The 27,479-nt window shown below is 36.3% G+C and overlaps 1 protein-coding gene and 1 pseudogene across 1 annotated transcript in view; one reads left to right on the plus strand and one right to left on the minus strand.

Annotated features, from left to right (window-relative positions):
- Window positions 1-27,479, plus strand: part of GALNT13 (polypeptide N-acetylgalactosaminyltransferase 13) — a 467,481-nt gene that overhangs the window by 12,618 nt on the left and 427,384 nt on the right. Inside the window, exon 2 of the mRNA XM_026492778.4 lies at window positions 24,036-24,281. Coding sequence (XP_026348563.1) covers window positions 24,140-24,281 — 142 coding nt within the window. The 5' untranslated portion in view covers window positions 24,036-24,139. The remainder of the gene's footprint in view (window positions 1-24,035; window positions 24,282-27,479) is intronic.
- LOC113248388 (60 kDa heat shock protein, mitochondrial-like) lies at window positions 1,213-15,371 on the minus strand (annotated as a pseudogene).

A 27,479-nucleotide genomic window follows, 5' to 3' on the forward strand; every position in this document is an offset into this window, starting at 1 on the left:
ACTATACTATGCTCTCACCCCACATTGCTCTCCTTTCTTCCTGCTTAACTGATGGCATGCAGAGCAAATAGCCTCTGTGAGATAGGAAGTTCCTGCTAATTCATCACTCTCCCTGACTTCTTTCATTCTTCCCTTCTGATGCTTCTTCCTCTTACAACCCAATGCCTTTGTGCGTGTTCTGGATCTTACACCTGTATGTGTTCAAAAAGCCCTGACTTGAGGAGTATTTTCTTTCTCTTCTGTATCCTCAGCCTTCTTCCTCTCCCCTGATTTCTTCCCATTGGCATTAGACATGTCAAAGGATCTTTCCCCTTCAAAACATTCACCTGTGCATGAATCCTCCCTTTAGTCCAAGTCCACTTTCAGCTACACAGAAACTCTTGTCTCTGCTCACAACTAGATGTTTCCAAGAATATCTATATTCTCTGTCTCAAATCTACATCCTCCATTCGTACCTCAACACACTGACTTGCTTTTTCTGTTTGTCTGAAACTGTTCTTTCTAAGGTCACAAAGTGAGTTCTGGAGCTATACATAGAATATATATATCTTGATCTCTTCATAACGTCATACCATTGAGCATGTCCTCACTTTTACAATATTCTTTCTATTGGAAATTTTTACAATTATTGCAATTATTCTTACTTTCCACAGAAAGGCTGCTTCCTAATTTTTCATCTGGAGATGGCAAGCACTAAAATCCTGATTTTGACAGAATAATAGTTACAACGCCTCAGTGATTTAAGTTGAAAGCAGTACATCAGTACATGGCTTTTGCACTCAGTTCTCAGGAAAGTACAAATGTCTTTTATTCAAAAATACAAAGTAAATGATCTGTAGGCATGGGCAATGACAGCAGTAAAGCATTATGTTGTCAAATGAAACCAGAAACTAATGCTTATAGTGATTTTCTTAATATCAATTTTTTAAATGATTTTTTTATTCATCTTGGGGTAGGGGGTAGAGGGAGAGGGAGAGAGAGAATCCTCAAGCAGACTCCCCGCTGAGCATGGAGCCAGTCGCGGGGCTTGATTTCATGACCATGAGATCATAACCTGAGCTGAAATCAGGAGTTGGCCACTTAACCGACTAAGCCACCCAGTCACCTGGCCAGCCTTTTCTTCAGGTTTTTCTTCAGCTGACTTCTCTGAAGTTATTGTTGAGGAGCTCTGCCTTGAGTTTCCTCTCACAGCTCATTAATAATGGTGAAGCACTATTCTAGGATATAGAACACGCCACCTCCCATACTACCTCCTGTTCCACCCATTGCGCCTGTTCCAAGCTCCTTTTCTTCTTTAGGCATTCCAGTGATTACAGCTTCTGTGGTAGTTAACCAAGAGGCCACTTCAGCTGCGTTCATTAAAGCAGTTCTTGGGGCGCCTGGGTGGCTCAGTCGTTAAGCGTCTGCCTTCGGCTCAGGGCGTGATCCCGGCGTTCTGGGATCGAGACCCATGTCAGGCTCCTATGCTGGGAGCCTGCTTCTTCCTCTCCCACTTCCCCTGCTTGTGTTCCCTCTCTCGCTGGCTGTCTCTCTCTCTGTCAAATAAATAAATAAAAAAATCTTAAAAAAAAAAAAAAAAGCAGTTCTTACAATCTTAGTTGGATTGGTGATTCCTTTTTCCACCGTATTCACAAAATCTCCAAGCGTAAGGTCATAACCAACATCTGAGGAACTTTGCATAATTTTCTCAACTGTCAATGCTGTGTCAACATCTGAATTCTTAGCAGTGGTTATTGCAGGAATTTTGAGTGTCCTCTTAATAATTTCTATACCAAGTTTTTGATCTTCACCAGCTGGAGTTATTGAATCCAAGGCTGGAGTGTCCCAAAGTGCCCCAAAGCACAGGGCACAACGCCCTCCCAGAACACTGCCTTCTTCACCAGCAGCTCCTGGCTGCACTGAGGGCACCTAAAACTCTGTCTTTCTTTTCATTCACATTATTATCACTTGTCTCACCAGCCTTCAGCCCAGCCACTCCATCTGAGAGTTTGCCAGATGTTCATTCAGCTTTTCCTTTTCATATTCACTGGTTGAAATATCTAACTGCTCAATGATTTCTTGAATACATTTTTCAGTTCGGGCTTGTCATCTTTTCCTTTAAAATTGTGGCATCATTTTTGGTCACAGTGACCTCTCCAACTTTTCCTAAGTTATGAGGCTAAACATCTTTAAGATTTAGAGTCAATCCTTCTTCTGCAAACATTGCACCATCGGTAGCAATAGCCACGTCTTTAAGCTGGTTCTTTCTATTGTCGCCAAAACCTGGAGCTTTGACTGCTACAATCTGAAAACCAACTGTTAGCCAGTTCAAAACCACTGTACTCAGAGCTTCTCCATCAGTATCTTCAGCAGTTATGACCAAGGGCTTTTGATGAGCATTGGCAGTTTCAAGAGCAAGTACAATGGACTGGACACTAGGAATTTTCTTTTCACTTGGTAGAACATAGGCATCTTGGAATTCACATTTTGGACCTCTTTCCCTTTTTTTTAAAGTTTTATTTTAGAGAGAGTGTGTGTGCATGCAAGTGGAGGGAGGGGCAGAAGGACAGTGAGAGAGAGATGGAGAAAAATAAACTCCCTGCTGAGTGCAGAGCCTAACTCAGGGCTCGATACCACAACCCTGAGATCATGACCTGAGCTGAAATCAAGAGTCCAAAGCTTAACTGACGCAGCCACCCAGGTACTCCCACATTTCTAAGCTTTTGATGTATTAGTAAAATATGGAGAAATATAACTTCAGTCAGACTTCATACCTTCAATAATTTCTAATTCATCATTTAGTGTTTTTCCAGCTTTTACTGTGATGATGTCCTTTCTCCCAAGCATTTTCATTGCATCAGAAATAATGTTGCCAATTTCTTTGTCTCCATTTGCAGAAATCATGGCAACCTGAGCAATTTCTTCAGGGGTTGCCACAGTTTTAGGCTGCTTCCTAGGTTCAGCAATTACAGCATCAACAGCTAGCATTACACCTCTCCTGATTTCCACAGCATTAGCACCTTTGCTAATCTTCTCAAAGCCTTCCTTGGCAATGGAGCGTGCCAGGGAAGTAGCAGTCGTGGTGCCATCTCCAGCTTCTTCGTTTGTGTTATTGGCAACATCTTGAACAAGTTTAGCACCAATATTTTTATATTTATCTTTAAGTCAATGGACTTTGCAATGGTCACACCATCTTTTGTTACTCTGGAACTTCCCCAACTCTGTTAAATAATCACTGTTCTTCCCTTTGGCCCCATAGTAATGGCTACAGCATTGGCTGAATGGTCTATTCCTTGAAGCACTAAGGCCCGGGCATCTATACCAAATTTCACATCTTTGGCATAGGCCCGAGTGAGGTGAGGAGCCAGTGCCCTGGACACTGGCCTACTTTGGCAAAGGACCGTTGGTAATCGAAGGATTTCTGTGGAATGATGGCAGGGTGTGTGGGCAGCGAAGCAGGCAGTCAGAAGCAAGTGAAGGCATAGAATCCGTACTCTTAACAGTGATGTTGGCCCCAGAAATCTTAATCTTCAACAGGTCTTTGATTTTATCTGGAATTGCTGTCTTATAAATTCAGTGAAGTAAGTCGTCCCAACCATCCAGCATAGAGCTAAGAGCATTTAGGCACTTCAGTTTGCCAAATAAGTGAAATAAATAGCTTATATATGAATGAATCTTAAATCCTTTTCTCTTTTCAAGTCGTATTAAATTATTTTGCTCATCATACTGTTGATCACGGTGATAGCAATGGCAAACGTGTATTGGTTAGTTACTATGTACCAGTTCCTATGATCCTCATTTTATATATATAATCTTTACCATGACCTTACAAGTAGATATTGCTCTCATTGTCACTTTGTAAACATGGGAACAACTGGGTTTAGCTTAGGCAAATTAATCTCTCCAATATCTCCAAATGAAAGGATGGTGGAGGTGGGACTTGAATCAAAGTCTGTGTAATACTGTACTAACTGTACTACATAGTGGTGGATTTTTAGAAAACAACAACAACAACAACAAGACAACAATGCAGCACTTTCTATATGTCTGGCTCTTTGATACAAACGTTTATTGTTGTGATATCTTTGCTATTATTTAGCCTCTTCAGTATCTCAGAACTGGCACATGACTATCATAACAGTCTTTCTTAGGGGTCAACAATTATCATTTTGGTTTGGTTTGGCATGAAGAGAGAACTTAGAATATGCATTCGGGGAGCACCTGGGTGACTCAGTTGGTTAGATGTCTGACTCTTGATTTTGGCTCAGGTGATGATCTTAGGGTCCTGGGATCAAGCCCTGTGGCAGGTTCTGCTCAGTGGGGAGTCTGCTTGAGGATTTTCTCTCTCCCTCTCTCTCGGTCCCTCCCCCTACTCATGTGAGCTCTCTCTCTTAAAAAAAAAAAAAAAAGAATGTGCATTCAGGTTTGGGCTAAGAGAAAAGGAGTTTCTGTAAAATGGCAAGAAGAGATAATGAAGGAATATTGGGATGGCCAGGAGATATGTTGTTGTCTCCACACAAGAGAAAGAAAATACAGGGAAGTTGGGGAAAGAATGGGAGAAACAACTGACAAATATATCCTGCAGAGCCAAATGCAAATTGAAAAGAAAAATCCTGGCTAGTGACTCTTATAAGTGAAAAAAAAGAGGAGAATATAGAGAGGAAATGAGATGAATGAAAAAGGAATATAAAAATGTGAAGAGAAACATGACTTAAATATGATCAAAGAAAGATTTAATTTCAAAAGTGAGAAGAGAGGGAATAACCAGGAATTAAAAATGGCATAAAGAAAAATATCCAATGCATCAGTAATAGGTTTCGTTAATTCAGATTGCTGCCTTCGTAGGTATCTGCTGGAAATGTAAGCTAAAAGAAAAATAAAATGTTGATTGCTGTTCTGCTGGGGTGGAGCTGAATGGATGTGGGAAATCTGAGAATTTTTATACTGATTATGGTTTTTTGCAGGGGAGGAATCACACCAGCATTTTCTTTCTCAGTTTGTGCACTGTTTTATTCCACTGAAATTAATAGATAAGAGATTTTGGAATGGTGTACACTTACTGATTTGTTTGGATCTCAATCAGTGGTTAGAATGTATTTACTATGCTTATCAAAATCAAAGGAAAACATTATAACCATTCAGCTGCATATAGTGGAGCCTTTCCTTGGACAAATCAGATGTTATTGATCTTGAAGCTTTCTCCTTTTGCTTTTTGAAGTATAAAACTGTAAAAGCTTTGCAGAAAATTTATGACTTATATGCTTCTGGAATTTGAACCTTGACTCAAAAATAAACTGTAATAGGAAAAGCTGTCTATTAATAACTTGTTTCTCACTGCTCTAATGTAAACTATAAAGATCTCATTTCTAGAAAAGAAATCTAACAGTTGAGGTAAAATTGAGTAGGGTGACAATCATTTCTCTCCTGCCCTGCACTGTTCCCCAGCCTTCCACCATATTCCTCATAGCTCATTTCTGGTAAATAATACTGAAAGAAAAATTGTCTCCAGAAGTCGATTTAATTGGCGATGACTGGCACAGAGAGATAAATGGACATACAATTTTTCGTGACCCAGAGACATATTATTTAATTATTGCATTAAAATGAGAATTTAGGTCATTTAAAATAGCATTTTTAGATTAGACATTTAAAAAACAGGCTACAGGATAGATTTTATTTCTTATACGCTACATCTTTTTAAATTTTTCTTTTGTCTAAATAAAAACAATAGGGTGGCTTCTTTTAACAGGGAGTATTTTTTTTTTTTTGGCTCATGGTAGTTTGATTTTTGAATCTAATTATTTTTGTCATTAACTCAATGATGGTTTTTTCGGATTACAGTATGTTTTTCTGTAGCAGCAATCAGTGTAGTTCTCAGGTACTCCAGTTAGTATGCCATTTTAATCTAAATCAGATAGAAGGGAAGAACCTTTTGGGGTTCAAGAGGGTATGTCTTTAATATATTAAATTTCTTTACATAAGTGACATATAAAATTCATTGGTGTTGTTTCTTCTGTAAAAACTTAGTTGGATTTGATGAAATGCAGGCTGCAATAGTGACAGTTATTAGAAGTGAAGTAGTCTTCCCTAATTTCAATGACTGCTTTTAAATACTGGTCCTGATGGTTTTGGGAAGGTATTTGTTTGGAACAAAAATCACAAATGCAACCAGAAAAAGATAGTTCCTGAATCTTGCACGAGACTCCAGGTTTGAAAAGTTAGTCAATTTCTTGAAAAGAATGTAGAGTTTTAATAGAATTTGACATGGGTGCAGACTTTTATCTTACTAAAATCACATAGATTCTATAACACTGGAGACTTTTGGAAACGAGAGAAAAATCTGGAAACAGAATACTTAAATTAGACTTTATTGTATTTTTTAATTTTTAATTAAGTAAAAAAAATTATTCATTTATTGTAGGAGAGGGTGGGGAGGGGCAGAGGGAGAGGAGAGAGAGAATCTCAAGCAGACTCCCTGCTGAGCATGACCCCCCCCCCCCCGACATGGGGCTCAATCCTAGGACCCTCAGATCATGACCTGAGCTGAAATCAAGAGTCAGACATCTAACCAACTGAGCTACCCAGGTGCCCCTTAAATCAGACATTATTTTGATGTTAAGTTCTGCCCTCCTTTTCATTCTCATTTACTGTGTTTTGTGAACAATTTCTGATAATCCTTTGAGTCTGATACTATTTGTTACACTTTATCATAACTGTGTGTGTGCCCATGGACTCACATATGCATGTGCACAAGTGTCACATAACTAAGGATTTTATTCTTTACCACTATTACGTGGTGTTTTTTTACTTGCTTTCAAATAAAACTAATAAAACATGTATTTCCCATAATTCAGATAATATATGCTATTTCTGGATAATTTGAAAATTAGAGAAAATAATAGGAAGAATTGCAAAACAATAAAAAAATCCACATGTTCCCACCTATTCTTTCCAGTACTTTTATAAAAATAAGTAAAAAAAAAAATAGTTGTGATTATAGTGTATAAACAATTATGTATGTTAATTTGTTAAGTTTTATCGTATCTTATAAGCTTTTTTCATGTTACTACAAAATTGCATAAGTTTCTAATAGCAGCATAATATGCTACCAATTAGCTGTGTTATCTATTTTGAACTCTTTTAAATAAATAATGTCATCATACTATCTCCATGTATAAACCCTTTAATATGGGGTTTTTATTTTTTACTTATTTATTTTTTAAAATTTAAATTCAAGTTAATGATCATAATTCAAGTTAGTGAACATATAGTGTAGTATTGGTTTCAGGAATAGAATTTAGTGATTTATTGCTTACCTATAATACCCAGTGCTCATCCCAACAAGTGCCCTTCTTAATGCCCATCACACATCTAGCCCATCCCCCCAACCACCTCCCCTTCCACCACCCTCAGTTTGTTCTCCCTTATGGTTTGACTCCCTCTCTGTTTTTATCTTATTTTATTTTTCCTTCCCTTTCCCTATGTTCATCTGTTTTCTTTCCTAAATTCCACATATGAGTGAAATCATATGATATTTATCTTTCTCTGACTTATTTCACTTAGCATAATACACTCTAGTGCCATCCATGTTGTTGCAAGTGGCAAGCCTTCATTCTTTTTGATGGCTGAGTAATATTCCACTATGTATGTATGTGTGTGTGTATATATACACACACTCACACACACACATACATACACCACTTCTTTCTCTCTTCATCAGTTGATGGACATTTGGGCTCCTTCCATAATTTGGCTATTGTTGATAGTGCTGCTATAAACATTGGAGTACATATGCCCTTTTGAATCAGCATTTTTGTATCCTTGGGATAAATACCTAGGAGTGCAGTTGCGGGGTCATAGGGTAGTTCTATTTTTAATTTTTTGAGGAACCTCCATACTGTTTTCCAGAGTGACTCTACCAGTTTGCATTCCCACCAACAGTGCAAAAGGGTTCCCCTTACTCTGCATCCTCACCAACATCTGTTTTTTCATGAGTTGTTAATTTTAGCCATTCTGACAGGTGTGAGGTGGTATCTCATCCTGGTTTTAATTTGTGTTTCCATGATCATGAGTGATGCTGAGCATTTTTTATGTCTGTTAGCTATTCGTATGTCTTCTTTAGAGAAATGTGTGCTCATGTCTTCTGTCCATTTTGTAACTGGATTATTTATTTTGGGAGTGTTGATTTTGATGAGTTCCTTATAGATTCTGAGTACTAGCCCTTTACCTGATATGTCATTTACAAATATCTTCTCCCATGGTGTTGGTCGTGTTTTAGTTCTATTGATTGTTTTCTTCACTGTGCAGAAGGTTTTTATCTTGATGAGTTCCCAATAGTTCATTTTTGCTTTTGTTTCCCTTGCCTCCGGTGATGTGTCTAGTAAGAAGTTGCTACGGCTAACGTCAAAGAGGTTGCTGCTTGCTTTCTCCTCTAGGATTTTGATGGTTTCCTGTTTCACATTTAGGTCTTTCATCCATTTTGAGTCTTTTTTTGTGTATGGTGTAAGAAAGTGGTCTAGTTTCATGCTTTTGCTTGTGGCTGTCCAATTTTCCCAACACCATTTGTTGAATAGACTGCCTTTTCCCCGTTGGATATTCTTTCCTGCTTTATCAAAAATTAGTTGACCATATAGTTGTGGGTCCATTTCTGGTTTCTCTATTCTGTTCTGTTGACCTATGTGGCTGTTTTTGTGCCGGTACCAAACTCTCATGATGATTACGTCTGTGTAATACAGCCTAAAGTCTGGGATCGTGATGCCTCCTGCTTTGCTTTTCTTTTTCAACATTACTTTGGTTATTCAGGTTCTTCTATGGTTCCATACAAATTTTAGGATTGTTTGTTCTAGTTCTGGGAACAATGCTGGTGTTGTGTTGATCACAATTGTATTGAATGTGTAGATTACTTTGGGTAGTATAGACATTTTAGATATATCTGCTTTTCCAGTCCATGAGCATGGAATGTGTTTTCATTTCTTTGTGTCTTCTTCAAGTTCTTTCATAAGTGTTCTATGACTTTCAGCATACAGATATTTTCACTCTTTGGTTAAGTTTGTTCCTAGGTATCTTATGTTTTTTGGAGCAATTGTAAATGGGATCAATTCCTTGATTTCTCTTTCTGCTGCTTCATTACTGGTGTATAGAAGTGCACCACATTTCTGTACATTGATCTTATATCTTGTAACTTTGCTGAATCCATGTATCAGTTCTAGCAATTTTTCTGTAGAGTCTTTCAGGCTTTCTACATAGAATATCATGTCATCTGTGAGGAGTGAAAGTTTGACTTCTTCCTTGCAGATTTGGGTGCCTTTTATTTCTTTTTGTTGTCTGATTGCTGAGGCTAGTACTTCCAGTACTTTGTTGAACAGCAGTGGTGAAAGTGGATATCCTTGTCATGTTCCTGACCTTAGTGGAAAAACTCTCAGATTTTCCCCATTGAGAATAATTTTAGCTGTGGGTCTTTCATATATGGCCCTTATGATATTGAGGTATGTTCCTTCTATCCCTATTTTCTTTTTTTTTTTTCTTTTAAAGATTTTATTTATTTATTCGACAGGATAGAGACAGCCAGCTAGAGAGGGAACACAAGCAGGGGGAGTGGGAGAGGAAGAAGCAGGCTCATAGCGGAGGAGCCTGATGTGGGGCTTGATCCCATAACGCCGGGATCATGCCCTGAGCCGAAGGCAGACGCTTAACCGCTGAGCCACCCAGGCGCCCCTATCCCTATTTTCTTGAGGTTTTTTTTTTTTTTTTTATTCAAGAAAGGATGCTGTTATTTTGTCAAATGATTTTTCTGCATCTATTGAGAGGATCATATGGTTCTTATCCTTTCTTTTATTAATATGGTGTATCATGTTGATTGATTTTTGGATATCGACCAACCCTGCAGCCCAGGAATAAATCCCATTTGATCATGGTGAATAATCCTTTTAATGTACTGTTGGATTTGATTTGCTAGTATCTTGTTGAAAATTTTTGCATCCATGTTCATCAGGGATGCTAGTCTGTAATGCTCCTTTTTAGTGGGGTCTTTGGTTTTGGGATCAAGGTAATACTGGCCTTATAGAGTTAATTAGAAGTTTTTCTTTCATTTCTATTTTTTGGAACAGCTTCAGAAGAATATTAATTAATTCTTCTTTAAATGTTTGATAGAATTCCCCTGGGAAGCCATCTGGCCCTGGACTCTAGTTTGTTGGGAAATTTTTTACTGACTCAATTTCTTTGCTGGTTATGGGGTCTGTTCAAAATTTCTATTTCTTCCTTTTTCAGTTTTGGTAGTTTATATATTTCTAGGTATTTAACCATTTCTTCCAGATTGCCCAATTTGTTGGCATATAATTGCTCATAATATTCTTTTATAATTGTTTGTATTTCTGCGGTATTGGTTGTGATCTCTCCTCTTTCATTCATGATTTTATTTATTTGGGTCCTTTGTCTTTTCTTTTTGATAAGTCTGGGTGGGGATTTATCAGTTTTGTTAATTCTTTCAAAAAACCAACTCCTAGGTTTGTTCATCTGTTCTGCTTTTTTGATTTCTATATTATTTATTTCTTCTCTAATCTTTATTATTTCCCCTCTTCTAATGGATTTAGGCTTTGCTTGCTGTTCTTTTTCCAGCTCCTTTAGGTGTAAGGTTAGGTTATGTATTTGAGACCTTTCTTGCTTCTTGAGGAAGACCTGTATTGCTATACACTTCCCTCTTCCCAAAGGTTTTGGACTGTCATGTTTTCATTTTCATTTCCTTCCATGTATTTTTTAATTTCTTCTTTAATTTCCTCATCACTCATTCATTCTTTAGTAGGATGTTCTTTAACCTCTATCTATTTGTGGTCTTCCCAAGTTTTTTCTTGTAGTTGACTTCAAGTTTTATAGCATCATGGTCTAAAAATGTACATGGTATGATCTTAATCTTTTTGTACTGGTTGAGGTCTGATCTATGACCCAGTATGTGATCCATTCTGGAGAATGGTCCAGTTGCACTCACAAAGAATGTGTGTGCTGCTTTAGGATTAAATGCTCTGAATATATCTGTTAAGTCCATCTGGTCAAGTGAGTCATTCAAAGAGTCAACTTGAGAGCAGCCAGATATATAAATAAATTAATAACAAAGTTAAAGAAACACATTGATAATAATACCATAATAGTAAGGGACTTTAATCCCACTCACAGCAATGGACAGATCATTTCAGCAGAAGATCAATGAGGAAACAATCTCTTTGAATCCGGAATGGAGCACATACTGGGTCACAGATCAGGCCGCAACCAGTACAAAAAGATCAAGACCATACCATGCACATTTTTAGACCACAATGCAATGAAACTTGAAGTCAACTACAAGAAAAAAATTGGGAAGACCACAAATACATAGAGGTTAAAGAACATCCTACTAAAGAATGAATGGGTAATGAGGAAATTAAAGAAGAAATTTAAAAATACGTGGCAATATACCCTCTTCCAGATGTACTCCAGGAAGGGGACCATTCTCTCCCAGTGTGAACCAGGGGATCCCTACACCAGAGCATCTTGTGAGAACCCTGCACGCTGCTCTCTCTCCCACTCTCTCCTTCTCTCCCTGACTTCTCTCTGCGAAAAGGCTTTCCCTCTATGGCACTGAGGCGTTTCTCTCCCTCAGTTCACATCTCCGAACCTTGCTTCTGCCATGTTCTCTCCCTCCAGTTGTGCAGATTGTTTTCTTAATCTTCAGATCGATTTCCTTGTTGTTCAGAATGATTTGATGTTGATTTAGCTGTGTTTCAGGGACGAGGCAAGCCCAGGGACCCCCTACTACTCTGCCATCTTCTCTATGAGGTTTTTACAGAGGGTTTTCTGGTAGAGAAATTATTGTTTCGAAGTATTTGATTATTTTTAAGAAAATGGGTAAAAAATCATTTATTTTTAATAGTCTACATTTTTTTTCAAGGAAGTTTTCTTTTTCTTTTTCTTTTTTTTTTTTAAGATTTTATTTATTTATTTGACAGAGAGAGAGACAGCCAGCAAGAGAGGGAACACAAGCAGGGGAAGTGGGAGAGGAAGAAGCAGGCTCCCAGTGGAGCAGGGAGCCAAATGTGGGTCTCCATCCCAGAACCTTGGGATTATGCCCTGAGCTGAAGGAAGAGGCTTAGTGACTGAGCCACCCAGGCGCCTCCCCAAGGAAGTTTTTATCATTTTACATTTCCACCCACAAAATAAAAAAGTACCCATTTCATCCTAAAATATAATTTTGTTAAAAACAGTATTTAATTTTAATGTACAGTTCTTTAATTAGCACAGTCCTTATTTGAATTAATTAGTAGTTTTCCCAGACAGCAGGGAAATGTTGCCTTGTTTTCGGGTTGGTTGTTCATTTGCTTGTACATATAATGGTAATCTCTGCTCAACTTTTAAATCTTGTATTATATCTTTCCCTTTCTCATATGTTTTTGGAAAATTTCCTTAAATTATAATGCTTCTGTGTTTTGTATTATTGGATTATACACTTCATTATATTAGATTGCTTTATATTGATAGACAAGTTACAGTTATTAACAATTTTATAAGACAAGATTGCTTTGCTAATAAGGATATGAATTTTCATTCTTTGAGTATATACTAATTTTACTTTACTGTTAATTAATTGGGGACTGAGTAATCAATATTCTGATTTTTTAAATTCTTTATTTACTTCTTCCCTCTAATTGCCCGTCTTTTAAGGCACTTAATTTATGATTAATAACTTCACCAAGAAGGTTGCGGGAAATAAAAAAACATAAACTCAAGCTGCAAATCAAAGTAATAAGTAAGTATATGGTAGCTTTATTAAGGAGGGCTTTTTTTTTTTTTTTTTTGAGTGGAGGATTTTGAATATTTTACCTGTTAATACTTCTTAACTCTATTTTTGGGAAGTGTGTGCATTTCTTTCAGCTATCATTAAGGTAAAAAAAATCACTATATTAAAATATTCGAGCAGGCAAATAAAATTTTATTTACGTTTGTGCATCTATATAGTAAAATTTTGGAAAGGAGTGCTAACCAATTTTACTTCTAAGTTTTTCTTTTTTTTTTTTTTGTGGCTAAATCCCTTCTGCATCCTCTCCTTTGTGCTGCTGGGGTCCTTTTGTGTCCTAGAGTTCTGGGCTTTTCTTTGACTTGACTTCACTTTCTTTTTGCCTCCCACTAATTTCCAGCTGGAAGAGAGTGATTCTGATATAATTTTAAAGATAATTTAATATTATTTTTCATTGCCTTCTACAAGTAATAGCTTTGGAAAGAAAGACTAGACAAGAAGTAGCCGTTACCCTCCACATTTCAAATAAGAACTCTTGTAATTCATTCCTTACGTGTTTTGTCATGAAGAATTCAAATGCCTTAAGGCCAGCTAGGAAGCTGAGGTTTAAGATTTCCTAATGGTTTGATGCCTCAGTGGAAACAGTTATTTTCTTTTCAATCATGTGATTTATGATAGAAGATGGCCAGCTCCCTGCCAAATGTCTATTGGGAACTTTCTAAATGCTCTATTGTTGTCTTAAATCTCTAGGTTGTATATCCATTTGAACATTTTGGATTTCTGTTTTCCCCTCTTGGTAACTATTAATGAACAAGCTTAAACTACTGGCATGCCATTTTATAAGATGAATACTGAGCTGTCATTAAACACGTAAAACAAATACATGGTGAGCAGTTTTTAGGTTGATGAATACATTTTTTAAAACTACTTAATTTCATATCTTTTGGGGCGTCATAAATAGCTTTTTACAAGCTTTCTTCATGACGACCTAATTTCATTGTATTTTAATGATAATCTATTGCTTATAAAGTCTTATTAACACATACGTTAGGCTTTGTCATTCATGGCATCTCAATAGATTCATATTCGTATGTACAGTCATGACCACAAATCCAATGTATAACAGACTACCTTGGGATGCGGCATCTGCCTTAGAAACATTCTGTATAAAACTTCACTCTTCTTTCAGTCTCTGCTTGCTCAATAATTTTATTTGTTGCCGCGTTGTGCCAAAATTAATAATTATATATAATAACTACATTAAAAAGAGTTTCACATTTTGGAATCATTCCTAATGTTTCACATATGTCCTTTCTTACCTCCACACCAATACTTTTCTGTCTCTCCTACTGGGTCCCAAACCAGAAGGCAGGGTTTATGTCTTCTAGAACTTTTGTCTTTAGTGCCTAGTACATTGTTGGCATCTTTGTAGACACCCAGTTGTAACTGTAGGATAAATTAAAGGAATACTTTCCTTTTTATAATTAAGGTAATTGTTTTATTCTTAAAGTAATACATGCTTATATTAAGATTCAAACCTACAAAAGACTACAAATCACTTCTACTCTTCAGAAATTATCAAGTTTAGGTGACAAATGAAATGGCAGTCAGCCTTCCAGCCATAAGAGCTGCTTCACTCAGGCAGGCCATGTAATTTTTTTGCCAGGCTCTGATGCTGGATCTAGGTGACAGGGAGAACATGAACTGACACCACCCCTTTCCTCCATCTATTGGAATACAGTATGTTTTCTTCCCAGGTGTCAAGATTTTAATCTCCCCCCAACGCCATGAAATTTGTTGTTTCTTAGCTCAATAAATATAACTTCACCTCTTTTTGTCAATCATCTCTTACTCTAATCGAGACCTTTGATATGGAAGAGTTAAATATAAGTAGGAAAAAGACAGTTTTACAAAGATTACAAATACCTTTCATGTTGGCCCACATGGACCATTGTAGGGGGATTCAGTTAGTAGGATGCACAAACAAGAGCTTATTATCCTCATTTTCTAGGACCTTGTTGATCCAAAGAGAATTAAGTTTGAATATGCTAGTCTCCCTTTTGGCTGGGCTATTACCTAGAGGTATACTAGTCATGTTGGCTTGGGGTTCTTGCTACAGGAAAGAAAAATGTGCCATGTCCAGGAATGGACAGGGTGGAATCGCATATTTTCAAAATAGTTTTACATAATTTCCCATCCCTTTTATCCTGATCATTAGTAGGTGGTCAAGGAAAGATGAATTTTTTGGAGGAAAGGCCAAATTTAGTGAGCGAACTGCTTTACTCACGTGGGTGGACTGGGAGGTTATTAGAAAGTTGGTCAGGTATCTTTTTCAGTCTTTTTTTGAGGATGTTATTCCAACACTCAGCAAAAAATTTTGAATGGTAGGAAGTGTGGAAAATCCATCTAAAACCATGATTATCATTCCATTGTTGGGTGGCCTTTGTCACAAAAGACATACCATTGTCAGACTGTAGATGGCCTGGAAATCAGAAAACATGACCCAGTTAATTTTGTGGGCCACTGTGGTATGGCCAGAGGTGGCTGTTCGGACAGTGACAGCAACACTATAACCTGAGACTGGGTAGGATTGTGACTTGTATAGGTTGGTGCCTGTACCAAACATCGCCATACTCAGAGCTATAGGTGCGAGCCATACCTTTACAGGTACATATGGCCTTCTGTCCACTCTGGTGACAGGATACCTCAACCTTATCCTTAATCTTTTTTTTCCATAAGATAGCTGAGATCTGGGTAAAAGGAACCATGGATGTCAGAAGACATCGAGGGAGAGAACAGCTTTATGCCAATGAACAAGTTTGCTTTTATTTTTTATTTAGAGTGACCATTCACCTACAACTCAACCAAACAAATGTTATGTTTCTGGTTTTCGTTATTATTATTGCCAGTGCTTAATTTTACCACATTTTTCTCGGATCTTTTACTTCTCAGTCCTTCTTGAATTCACTCATTCAACTAATGTTTATCAATCACCTATTTTGTGCTAAAAACTATTTTTAGTATCTTAAGAATAGCATGGAAAATAATGGACATAATTCCATGGGGAAAGTAGGCAATAAATAAACACGCACTAGCGATATGCACTCCAAATAATCTACAGAAGTATATGGCATAGATGGTGGCAGGGCATTATATTAGATAAATTGGTCCAGAAAATAAATCTCTAAGGATATATGAGCAGAGATCTGAATAAAAGGTAAGGGTTGTGCCATTGGATTATTTAGGGGAAGAGTGTTTTAGGGGGAACTTTAAGCATGAAGATTCTGGAGCACATTGAGTGAAAGAGAGAGAGAGATAGAAGATGAGGTCTGAAAAGGGAGTCAAGGTCCAGATTTGGTTGAATGCTATAGGTCAAGAGAAGGATTTAGAATTTAAATGTGATAGAAAGCCATTGGTCAATGTGAGCAGAACAGAGAAGAGATCTGATTAAATGTAAATTTTAATAGGATCAACCTGATTTCTGTGCAGAGAATAGATTATTCTGGGAGTGCATTTAAGAAGATAATGAATAGCATATGATTGAGTGATAGCACTTTTAAAGATATGCTCAAGAGAAATGAATACATGTGTCCATACAAATATTTGTGCATGAATTTTCATAGTTGCATTATTCATAATAACCAAAAAGTGAAAAATAATCCAAATGTAGACCTACTGACAAATGAATAAATAAAAAGTAGTATGCCCATGTAATGGAATATTATTTGGCAAGAAAAAGAAATGAAGTACTGGTATATGCTACAACATGGATAAATCTTGAAAATATTATGCTAAGTGAAGAAGACAGTCACAAAGTATCATATGTTGTATGATACTGTTTAAATGAGAGTTCAGAATGGACACTTCTATAAGAGACAGAAATTACATTAGCAGTTACCTAGGGCTAGGGGTATGGGACAATTGAGAGGTTATAGCAAAGGGGAACTGTTTTCTTTTAAGGTAACAGAAGTGTTCTAAAAGTGTTTGTGCATAGCTCTGTGACTATACTACAAGCCAAGGCATTGTAAATTTTAAGTGGGTGAATTATATGGTTTGTAAATTCTATCTCAATAAAGTTATTTTTAAAAAAAAGTAGTTTAAGCAGTATGTCAAGGTGGTGATGGTGGCTTGGTCTAGAGTGGCAGCAGTGGAATTGGTAAGAGGTGGGTCATATCTGAAAGCAGAGCCAACAGAATTTGCTGCAAGATCAAATAAGAGATGTAAAAAAAAGTTGCACAGGAAGCAGCAGATGTTGGCGAGGTTGCAGAGAAAGGGGAACCCTCTTTCACTGTTGGCGGGAATCCAAACTGGTGCAGCCATTCTGGAAAATAGTATGGAGGTTCCTCAAAAAGTTAAAAATAGAAATACCCTACAACCCAGCAATTGTCCTACTAGGTATTTACCCAAAGGATACAGAAATGCTAATTTGAAGGAATACATGCACCCCAAAGTTTATGGCAGCATTATCAACAATAGCCAAATTATGGAAAGAGCCCAAATGTCCATCAACTGATGAATGGATAAAGGAGGTGTGGTATCTATTTGTCTGTCTATCTATCTATCTATCTATCTATCTATCTATCTATCTATGTATCTATAATGAAATATTGCTCAGCCATAAAAAGAATGAAGTCTTGCCATTTGCAATGACATGGATGGTTGCTAGAGAGTATTATGCTAAGTGAAATAAGTCAGTCAGAGAAAGAAAAATACCATGTGATTTCATTCATATTTGGATTTAAGAAACAAAACAAATGAGCCAAGGGAAAAAATAAGAGAGACAAATCAAGGAACAGACTCTTAACTGGAGAACAAACTGGTGGTTACTGGAGAGGAAGTCGGTGGAGGATGAGTTAAACAGGTGATGAGTATTAAGGAGGGTACTTGTGATGAGCACTGGGTACTAAATGTAAGGGTGAATCACTAAATTCTACAGATGAAAGAAAAAAGAAGAGTACAAGGTTTTTGGCCAAGCATGTCAAATGCTACTTAGGAGTTATGTAAAATAGTGCTTGAGGATTGACCATTGAATTTGACCCATTGGTTGTGACTGTATCAAATAAGGTTTCCATATGGTGGCAGGGGCTTAAAGCCTGGTGGGTTTAAGAGAAAATATGAGGTTAGGGATATGGGATATGTAAACAGTGGTTATGTGTAATTCTTTCCAGAAGTTTTGCATTAAAGATGAGCAGGTTGCTGGAAGAATAGCTGAAGAGGGATGTGGGGCCAAATTAGTTTATTTTAAGATGATTATTCATATAGCATCTTTGTATCGATAACATTGACTTAGTAGAGAAGAAAAAATGATGCAGAAGAGACAAGTGCAATCCATCAGTGAAATCCTATGTGAGAGCAGAGGGTGTTGCACTCCTAAAAGGACAGTCATCCATTGTAACACCTGGACTTGCAGGTTTAGGCTTGGCAGTAATGGAAACAAGCGAGTTGATACATTCAACATGGCAGCAGGCAAAGTAGTCTTCTGATTATTTATGTCTTCTCCACTAAATGTAGAAGTGTAATGATGGGCTAAGAGGAGAAAGTGTGGAGATGGCAGTCTGGGGAAGGCAAACAAGGTATGAAAGTTTCCTGATGGGTGGAGATTGGTTTGAACTGTTGCAGGATTGCAGCAAAGCACTGGAAGTCTACTTGTAGTGTGATGTGAATTTATAGTGTTAAAATGAGAACAGGCAGCATATGGGGGGTGGGGGGCTCATTCAAGGTCATGTTCATCTGTTTGCATGTAGGAGTGGAATAGGGGAAAGTTGGATTAACCTGTGTATTAGTTTGGTGGAGCTGCCATAACAAAGTATCACAGACCATGTTGCTTACACAGAGAAATTGATCTTCTCACAGAATTTAGAAGTCCATAATCAGTGTGTCAGTGGACTTAAAATTTCATTCTGAGGTCTTTCTCTGTGGCATATGGATGGCTACCTTCTCTGTTTTCCCATCGTCTTTCCTCTGATTGTGTCCTAATCACCTCTTTTTATAAGGTGCCTGTCATTTCTATTAGGGCCCATGTGTATGACCTCATTTTGCCTTCATTACCTCTTTAAAGGCTCTATCTTCAAATATCGTCACATTCTAAAATACTGGGGGTTAGGACTTCACACACGAATTTTTGGGGATGGGTGTGGCAAAATTCATAATAATAATCCACAACAACCAGTGCTGGAGTTTTAAAAACTTAAATGTATTTGAGTGAGAAAGGGAATATGTAAAATATTTGAAATCTTGTTCTTATAAAACTATTTAAGAGAACAGATAATAAACAAATTAAAAAACCAATGAGTCTTTTAATATGTTTGGGGTAATATGTACAAAGAACAAAGATAAAATGAGTCAAGAAATACAGAGTGACTAAATTGTGTGTGTTATTGCATATAGGTTGATAGGAAAGCTCTCCAAGATTTGACATTTGAGCAGGAAGGAAGTAAGAACTTAAGGAAATAAGAACAGGGAGCCATGACCATGTCAGTGGACAGAGAAAACAGCATATGCCATGCCCTGAGGCAAGGTATAGGTAAGGAATAGTCTGGAGACCCAAGTCACTGATAGAGAACATCTAGGAAAAGGGTCAGAAAGATACTGATCAGGGAGTCAAACGATAGGTACACAAATATTTTGTTTTTGCCTTAAAAAATGAGGTATAATTATATAGAATGAAAGGCACAGATCTTAAGTCTATAGTTCAAAGAGTTTTGACAATTGTAAAATCCTGTGTAACTCTTCCTGATCAGAAACTCTACTAAATATATTTGTGATTATTAACCATAAAACACTGTAATTTGTAATACTCACAATTATTAATGTTAGATATATTTGTGATGCTCATCTTGTCCCCCGACACTCTGAATACATACACACTGAATATATACTACTTCTGGAAGGATGGGCAAAGAGAATTCTCACTCCTTTTTCTTATTCTTTTGATGATGTTCATGATGATGATAATATTACTACTAATATGATGATAATATTACTACTAATAACTAATGTATATTGAGCCCCTCCTAGGTGCCGGGCACTGTTATAAGAGCTTTGCATGTAATAATTCCTTCAGTACTCATCATAGCCTGTGAGGTAGGTATTATTGTTCACATTTTCTGATTAGCAGAACTGAGGCACAGATTTAAGAAACTTGAATTAAGCCATACAACTAGTGGGTATTGGAACTCAGATTCAACCCATGGCATTCTAACTCTGCACTGTATAAGTTTAGATCTTATGCTTGGTTGCCTCCTCATAGTCAGATTTTATATTATGAATATTCCACTTTCCTTAGTTTAAAAGCAAGTGAGGGTCTTTTTCCCCTTCTAGTCCACTTTTTCCACACCGGCAGAGAGGTATTCACTTAACAGGCATTCGTTTTGCTTCTTTCTCTCTTAGTATATAAGTCCTATGTGTTGTGATTTTTATGGTGGATCCTTTGGTTTAGGCTGTGGGTGGATTCCCTTAGCTCATCTTAATTTTTGATCTTCAGTCATACATAGATCAGTCTTCCTGTCAAGCACACCTGTGGCGAGAGCAGGGTATTTTTTTTTTTTTTTTCAGTGCTTACACATTAGAAATATCAGTCCGTAAACCAAATTCTGCAAATTTGTGCAGTCATCAGCTCCCAGAAGTCCTGCATAGCTATTTAAAACATTTGAAGCATGCTGGTGCCTGAAACTTCTGGGAGCGCTACCAGCAGTCTTCCACTAGCTCCCAGGATCCTTTGGCAGCCTCACAAAGTAGATTGAATAAATTTGCACCTATTATGCAATTTTCCACAAAATAAGTGAGTACAGATAAAAATATGTCTAATAGCAACTAAACTAGACTCTCTATGCAAGTGATAACCTCGTAATTCAGAAACAAGAAACTCTTTCTCCTTATTTAAAAACATATTTACCAAACTCCTAAGCTTCATCTAGATTTTTTTATTTAAAATCTATTTTTGATACAAAAAGAAAATGGTGCCTATCCGCAAACAAAAATCCTGGAAGATGCATAGAATATCTGGCTGATATCATGATTTGGTGGGCAAGAAGAAAAAGACAGGCAATCTGACTAGAAGATGGTACTTGATAGTTTTCTTTTAAAAGTATTCCTGCCTAGAGAAATACTTTTAAAGAGAGAAATAACTGTGCTCAAAAGATATTGAAACAATTAGGAAAGGGGCTGTGTTTTCAGATAGAAGAGCCTATAGTTTATGCAAGTTAGTCATGTTCCACATTGGTTTGGCAAGCCGGCGATATTGCAGAACTTGGATTTGGTTTGAGAAACCGAGAAGTGTTTGCAAATAAACAGAGGCTTACTGGAATAAAATCATAATGCAGATGCTGATTCTCTTAAATAAACCGGGGCTACCAACTGTGCTTATGTCGGTTACTATTACTGTGTATATTGTACCATCCTTCTGCTCAACGGGTTTTGTTCTCATGAAGAATATTGGGATACAATATATGTGATTACTGTTATATAAGGGCCAGCAGCTAAAACTGATGGATGATAAAATGTAGTGTATTTTCAAGGTAGAGATAGAATTAAAAACTTGAAATATATGAGGAAAGACTTTCACAAACAAAAATTTAAACAGCAGTGTAGTTTTATCACTTAAAATAGGAGACTTCTCTCAGCGCTAGTGCCTTGATATATAACCAGGCTATGAAATTAGAATAATTTGAATAATGCTTGAGGATTTTGACTTTCTATTATAACTAAAGTTTATATTAAATTCTGAATAACCTTAACTGTTAGGCTCTTATTAGGAAATGTCTTATCTTAGACATTTTAATATTTAATATTAAGTGATTTCACATTTTTTATTATCAAAATATTTTTTATATTTTCTTTTAAAAATGTTCTCATACTTTATCTCACTTAAGCCTTACCATATTTTGTGAGGTGAATATGACAGGAAATATGTTATAGTAAAGACAATGAAGCACAGAGAGGCAAAATGCCAACCCAAAGACATCTTTTCATTTTATGACAAGAGCCAGGGATGGTGTTGTTTATGTCTTTTATTATAGATCTTTATATAACATATAAGATCCTTTATTACAGGATCTTTTATTTTTAAGATATTCCTGTCCTAAATCTGGGGATGGCTATTTGGTAACCATCAGTGTTATATATACTTTGCTGGGAGACTTTTTTTCCACAATAGACTGAAGGGAACTAGTTCATCACAGGACCAAAGAAAGAACATTTGATAGCTTGAATTGTTTCATATCTCATATTCAGTAAAGCATGCACAAAGTAGCAGGAAATATACATAGGGGAATCATTTCCTTGTTATCAGGTTTAGAGGCTGAGTTCCAATGTTTAGTTATAATATTTATAGAAAAATGAAGTTGGAATGAAATAAAGGAGATAGTTAACCTGCCATTTTTTTCAAGAAAAAAATAAGCAAACAGATAAACCCCAAATATCGTGTATTCCTTCAATGTGCACATTTTGTACCTTTCATTTTTTTAATATTTATATGCTGAATAAATGTAAATTTAATGTGGATATTGAAAATAGATTCTTTGTTATAATTTTTTCCACTGTCACCCTATGTAAATTTTTAATTCATTGTGAGTCTGGGTAGGTTGTAACAGGCAGCAGCGTTTGTGTTGCTTTGTCATGCAAAGTCTGCTGCCATTAATTTGAAGAGCTTCTGCCTCCACAAATTGCACTTTGATGTTTTTATTTTGAGACAAATATTTATGAAATATTTCAAGTATCTTTGTATTTAATAGCTAGCTGTTCTTCCCAAATATCTTTTAAAACGATGTTATGTATTCACATCAAAGATTTTAAATTTAAGTTATTATTTTATTTTACTTAATTTTTTTAGAGAGAGAGTGAGTGGGGTGGGGGACGGACAGAGGAGAGGAAGAGGGAGAGGGAGAATCCTGAGCAGGCCGACATGGGGCTCCATCTCATGACCCATGACCCTGAGATCATGATGAGCCGAAATCAAGAGTTGGACACCCAACCGGCTGCCCCCGGAGCCCCACAGTTGATATGATTTTAAATGTAGCAAATGATATGAGAATATTTTTGGTTTGTTATATTTACTGTACATGACAGTAAATTAACCAGGTAGTTACTACTCTTTATAGTATAAATAAAAAATATGTTTATGGTATTAATTCTATACTTACATTGAATATCTCTCAATAATTGTGTACTTATCTGTTATGCCTTTTAGAATTTGTGCTTTGGTTATTTTAAGTCACTTTAATATTTTGTTTCCTCTCTGATAATTTTTTTGAACATACACTGTCCATTCTAAAATACACATTTGTTGTGGATACTTTCTATGCAGACCAGATGGGGTTTTTAAGGCTAAGTAACTGATGACTTATTTCATAAAATGGTCCTTTTTGAGAATTTGAGAATTTTTGTTTGTTTGTTTTATATGTTAATATTAATAATTATCTGTTCTGTAAGATGCTTGACAAGCATTACTGTGGGTAGTCCTCGTGGCAAATCTTTAGGTTTGGCATTGTTATTTTCATTTTGTAGATGAGGAAACAGAGGCTTAACAGGTCCCACAGAGGGGCGCGTGGGTGGCACAGTCAGTTAAGCGTCTGACTCTTGGTTTTGGCTCGCGTAGTAATCTCAGGGTGGTGAGAGTGAGCCCCGCGACCTCTGTGCTGAGCACAGAGCCTACTTGAGATTCTTTCTCCCTCTGCCCCCCACTTGTGCTCTCTCTCTCAAAAAAGTAAATAAATTGTTAAAAAGTTTTTTTTAAAGGAATCCAGAGGTAGGAGTTGAACAGACTCAGGCCTGTCTGTGTGTCAAGGCTAGTTCTTAACTACTGTGATATGTTGTATTCCAGGATGATTTCTATTTCAGCGGTTTTGACTCCTCTAAAGTGCTGAGTCAGGGTCAATTCCAGGCTGCTCTGTTTGACAACCTGGTGCTCTGCAAAATGGCCTGATAGGGCTTTTTAAGAAAAGAACACAACCTGAAGAAATCAACTAGTTGTCAAGCGCCCAGCAGAGTAGTGACAGATCTAGGATTAGCTGTTAGAATTTTAGCTGCCTGGCTTGTTACACTTCTCATTTATTTAGGCTTTTTGTTCTGAATTCGAAGGTTGAGTGCTGATATATATATATATATATAGATAGATATATATCTATCTATCTATCTATATATATATATATACATACACACACACACACAGACACACACACACACATATATATATATGGCAACATTAAATAAATCCTATATTTCATGTTATATCTCCTTTATATGAAAAACACTATACAGTAATGAAAGTTTCTTTTCCTTCTTCTTCTTTTTAATACAGTGGGATGCATCCTGCTTTTATCTTGGAGTTCACCCCTGTGGCTTGGATTTGTCACTGTAGCATCTGTCTTCGGTCTATGTGTTAACTAGAAATCAAGGGAAGACATGAGGAGGTTCGTTTACTGCAAGGTGGTTCTAGCCACTTCACTGATGTGGGTGCTCGTTGACGTCTTCTTACTCCTGTACTTCAGTGAATGTAACAAATGTGATGACAAGAAGGAGAGATCCCTGCTACCTGCACTCAGGGGTAAGTGCTTATGAAGCAAATGTTGCCTTTATAGAGATGAGAGTTGCGGTGACTCTTGACAAAACGTGAAACTTTGAAATAGGGATTTTTTAAAGCTATTGAGTTAGAGAGCATTTTGGCAGAACTACTAATGTATATTTAACCCTGGGAAAGCTGCCTTACTTGCTTGGCCTCAGGGGTCTTGTTGGAAGAAATGAGAAGAGTCAGCTAACCTCTAAGGTACCTTTCAGTTCTAATAATTCCAATGTTCTGTGACTGTATGGAAAGAACAATTTCGTGAACATTCAAATTGGACAGAATTTAAAATTTAGGCTTCCAGAAGCAATAGCCCTTGGAGGCTAAGCACACAACATAAAAAGGAAAAGCTACTAAAGTGAGATGGTGAGGATTGTAGCAAAATGTAAGGACACATGACATCCGTACAGACTTCCAAAACCAAGAAACGAACAAACAACTTTTTAAACAAAACACCTGTTGATGGCCAGATTCAGTCTGCGAGCACCAGATCATTGTCCCATAATTTCAAGTACATTACAAAGTCACTTTAACTCAGTATTTCCTTCTTTAGGGACCAGTTTCAATGACTACATGAGAAACATAATGATTCTTATAAACAATGATATATTAGGTCAAGCCATAGGGATTCATTTTCTGCAGTTATTCCAAATAATTTTCTCTATGCTTTTTGTTGACTTCTAGATTTATTAAAATATTTCCATAATATTCCTAGTATAGAACTGCTTCTAATGTACACAGGATGCTTGGAATTAGCTTTATTATCATTGAATTAAAAACATTGTTTATCTTGAAATTTAGTTTACACTAATTCTCTGCTTAGCAAAAGTTTTCTTTATAAATATGATAAAAAGTAAGCTTTGTGTCCCATTCGGAATGTTTGTACCTTTGAGAAAAGTGAATCTAAATTACTGACTTGAGTTTTCATTTGCTTAATGGATGTAGTCAGCTTTTAATGTTACAGATATTTTTGAGATTATTTGTTAATCAAAATACGTGAATACACAGAATTTTATTGATACTATTTGGTTATATGAGGCTTAGGAAACACAGGAGAGCATTTCCAAAAATTAGTTTTTGTTAAAAGAGTATTTTGAACTTTTTTTTTTCTTTTTTCTGCTTTAGATTGCAGTAATGCTCTTGCACAATTGGAGAAATTCTGACTATCTTCCTCTTTTTCAAAATGAGTTTCTCTCACTATAATTTTTGACTAGCACAAAAAATTGAGAGAAAGTACTTTGGAAGTGACTGAGCCTAGACCCATTTAGGTAGTTTATATGCATATTTTATGCCTTTATACTGGAATTATTCAAAGAGGAGAACTTTATGAGTCCATCAGTTTTTGATAAATGAACATGGGATTGATATGCTGATCTTTGGTTAAAATCCCAGAAAAAATCCACCTTCTCTGCTTCTTTGTTAAATCAGTTGAGCTACTGGTTGGCTGAAAGTGGAAGTGTGTTTTGATGGATCTCATCCGTTTGGAACGATCACTTTGTCATTTGTTGAATAGAGACATCTAGATTGGTCACAAAAAAATGTCATCATCTGATTCAGCAAAACTATGACAGCTTATTCCGCGAGTACAAAAAAGTGCAGCTTTGCTGATTTAAGTCCTTAATGCTCAGTCTTAAATCTCAAAATGTGAAATTTAATGATGCAAGGCAAAAGTAGTAATTTTTCCTCATACTTAAGTTGTAAAATTAAACTATATTCTCCTTATTTTTAAGACTTATTTAATGTTGTACATTAATATTTGTCTTGAATAAGTGGAAATAGCCTTTACGGTTTTAATTTTATTTTCTATTGTTACTTCTTATTTTAGAATCTTTATTTAGGATTTGTGCTATATATTTAAAATAGTATTTTATTTACAGGCAGACAATGCTGTGCAAACTGTACTTGACTAAAAATTTCATGCTCTGCACATGCTAAAAACAGGCTTTTTCCTTTAAAAAAGTTGATTCTTCTGGACTTATGTGTCCCCATTATTAAAAAAAAATGTTTGGGGTAGGTGGTTTCTCAGATCCTTTTAGTACTAAATTTTAAACAATTTTAAGTGCCCACTATTAGCATACACTATGAATTAATTTTTGAGACACATTTATTCATTTATTTATCAATTCATCAATTATTTAAGTGCCTATTGAATCAACACTTTGTACACCTTAAGCTTACATAATGTTCTATGTCAACTATATCTCAGAAAAGAAGAGAAAGGGAAAGAAAAGAACATAGCCCAGTGATGGACAAAGGAAAGGAAGGTACTAGAATTTTTATGAAATAACAGAGATTACAGGATACTTCTGAATGGGAGAATGCAGAGGTCTTATAAGATTAAAGTGATTAAGACTGTACTATTGGTACAAGGGGTCACAATGGGGAGCCAAACTGCGTAATGGAATAGCACAGAGACTCTAGAAGTAGACTCACATGTGTTCGCACATTCAAAATATGACAAGAGCACCACAGATCAATGGGGGAGAGAAGGGTTGTTTAATAAATGGATCTGAAAATAAGATGGTAATTCATGTGGAAAACATGAAATTGGGTCCCTAACTCGTGTCATAAACCAAGATAAACTTTGGATTTATTAACGTGAACAATAAAACTGCAGGGTAGGGGAGGGGCAGAGGGGAAAGAGAGAGTCCGTCCCCAGCAGGGGATCAATGACCCAGAGATCACAACCTGAGCTGAAACCAAGAGTCAGTCACTTGACCGGCTGAGCCACCCAGGTACCCCATCTCCACAAAACTTTATATAACAATTCATTATTTCTGAAATCTTAACATTCATATATAACCCATCATTCATAGTCATACACTCAGGATTTCTTCCACGTAGACAAATATTTCCTAGTACTACTGTTCATAAAAATAAAAGCTGAAAATAACCCATAGATCTATCAATGGGAAAGTTGATGAATGAATTGTGATATATCAATATAACAGAATAGTTATATTAGCTAAAATGAATATATGAATGTATTTGGATAATATAATAGTTATATCCCTCAAAGATGATAACTAATGATATAGTTTGAAAAGCTAAAACTAAAATTTAAAAATATACATTTTAAGAATATGTAGAGATGCAACAAGCCTCTATAAAGCAAGCAAGATTAATTATGATGATGGAATTTAGGATGTTTATTTTCATGTGTTGGGAGAGACAGGTGCATGA

This window comes from Ursus arctos, unplaced genomic scaffold (assembly GCF_023065955.2).
Source record: "Ursus arctos isolate Adak ecotype North America unplaced genomic scaffold, UrsArc2.0 scaffold_1, whole genome shotgun sequence".
NCBI classification, from domain to species: domain Eukaryota; kingdom Metazoa; phylum Chordata; class Mammalia; order Carnivora; family Ursidae; genus Ursus; species Ursus arctos.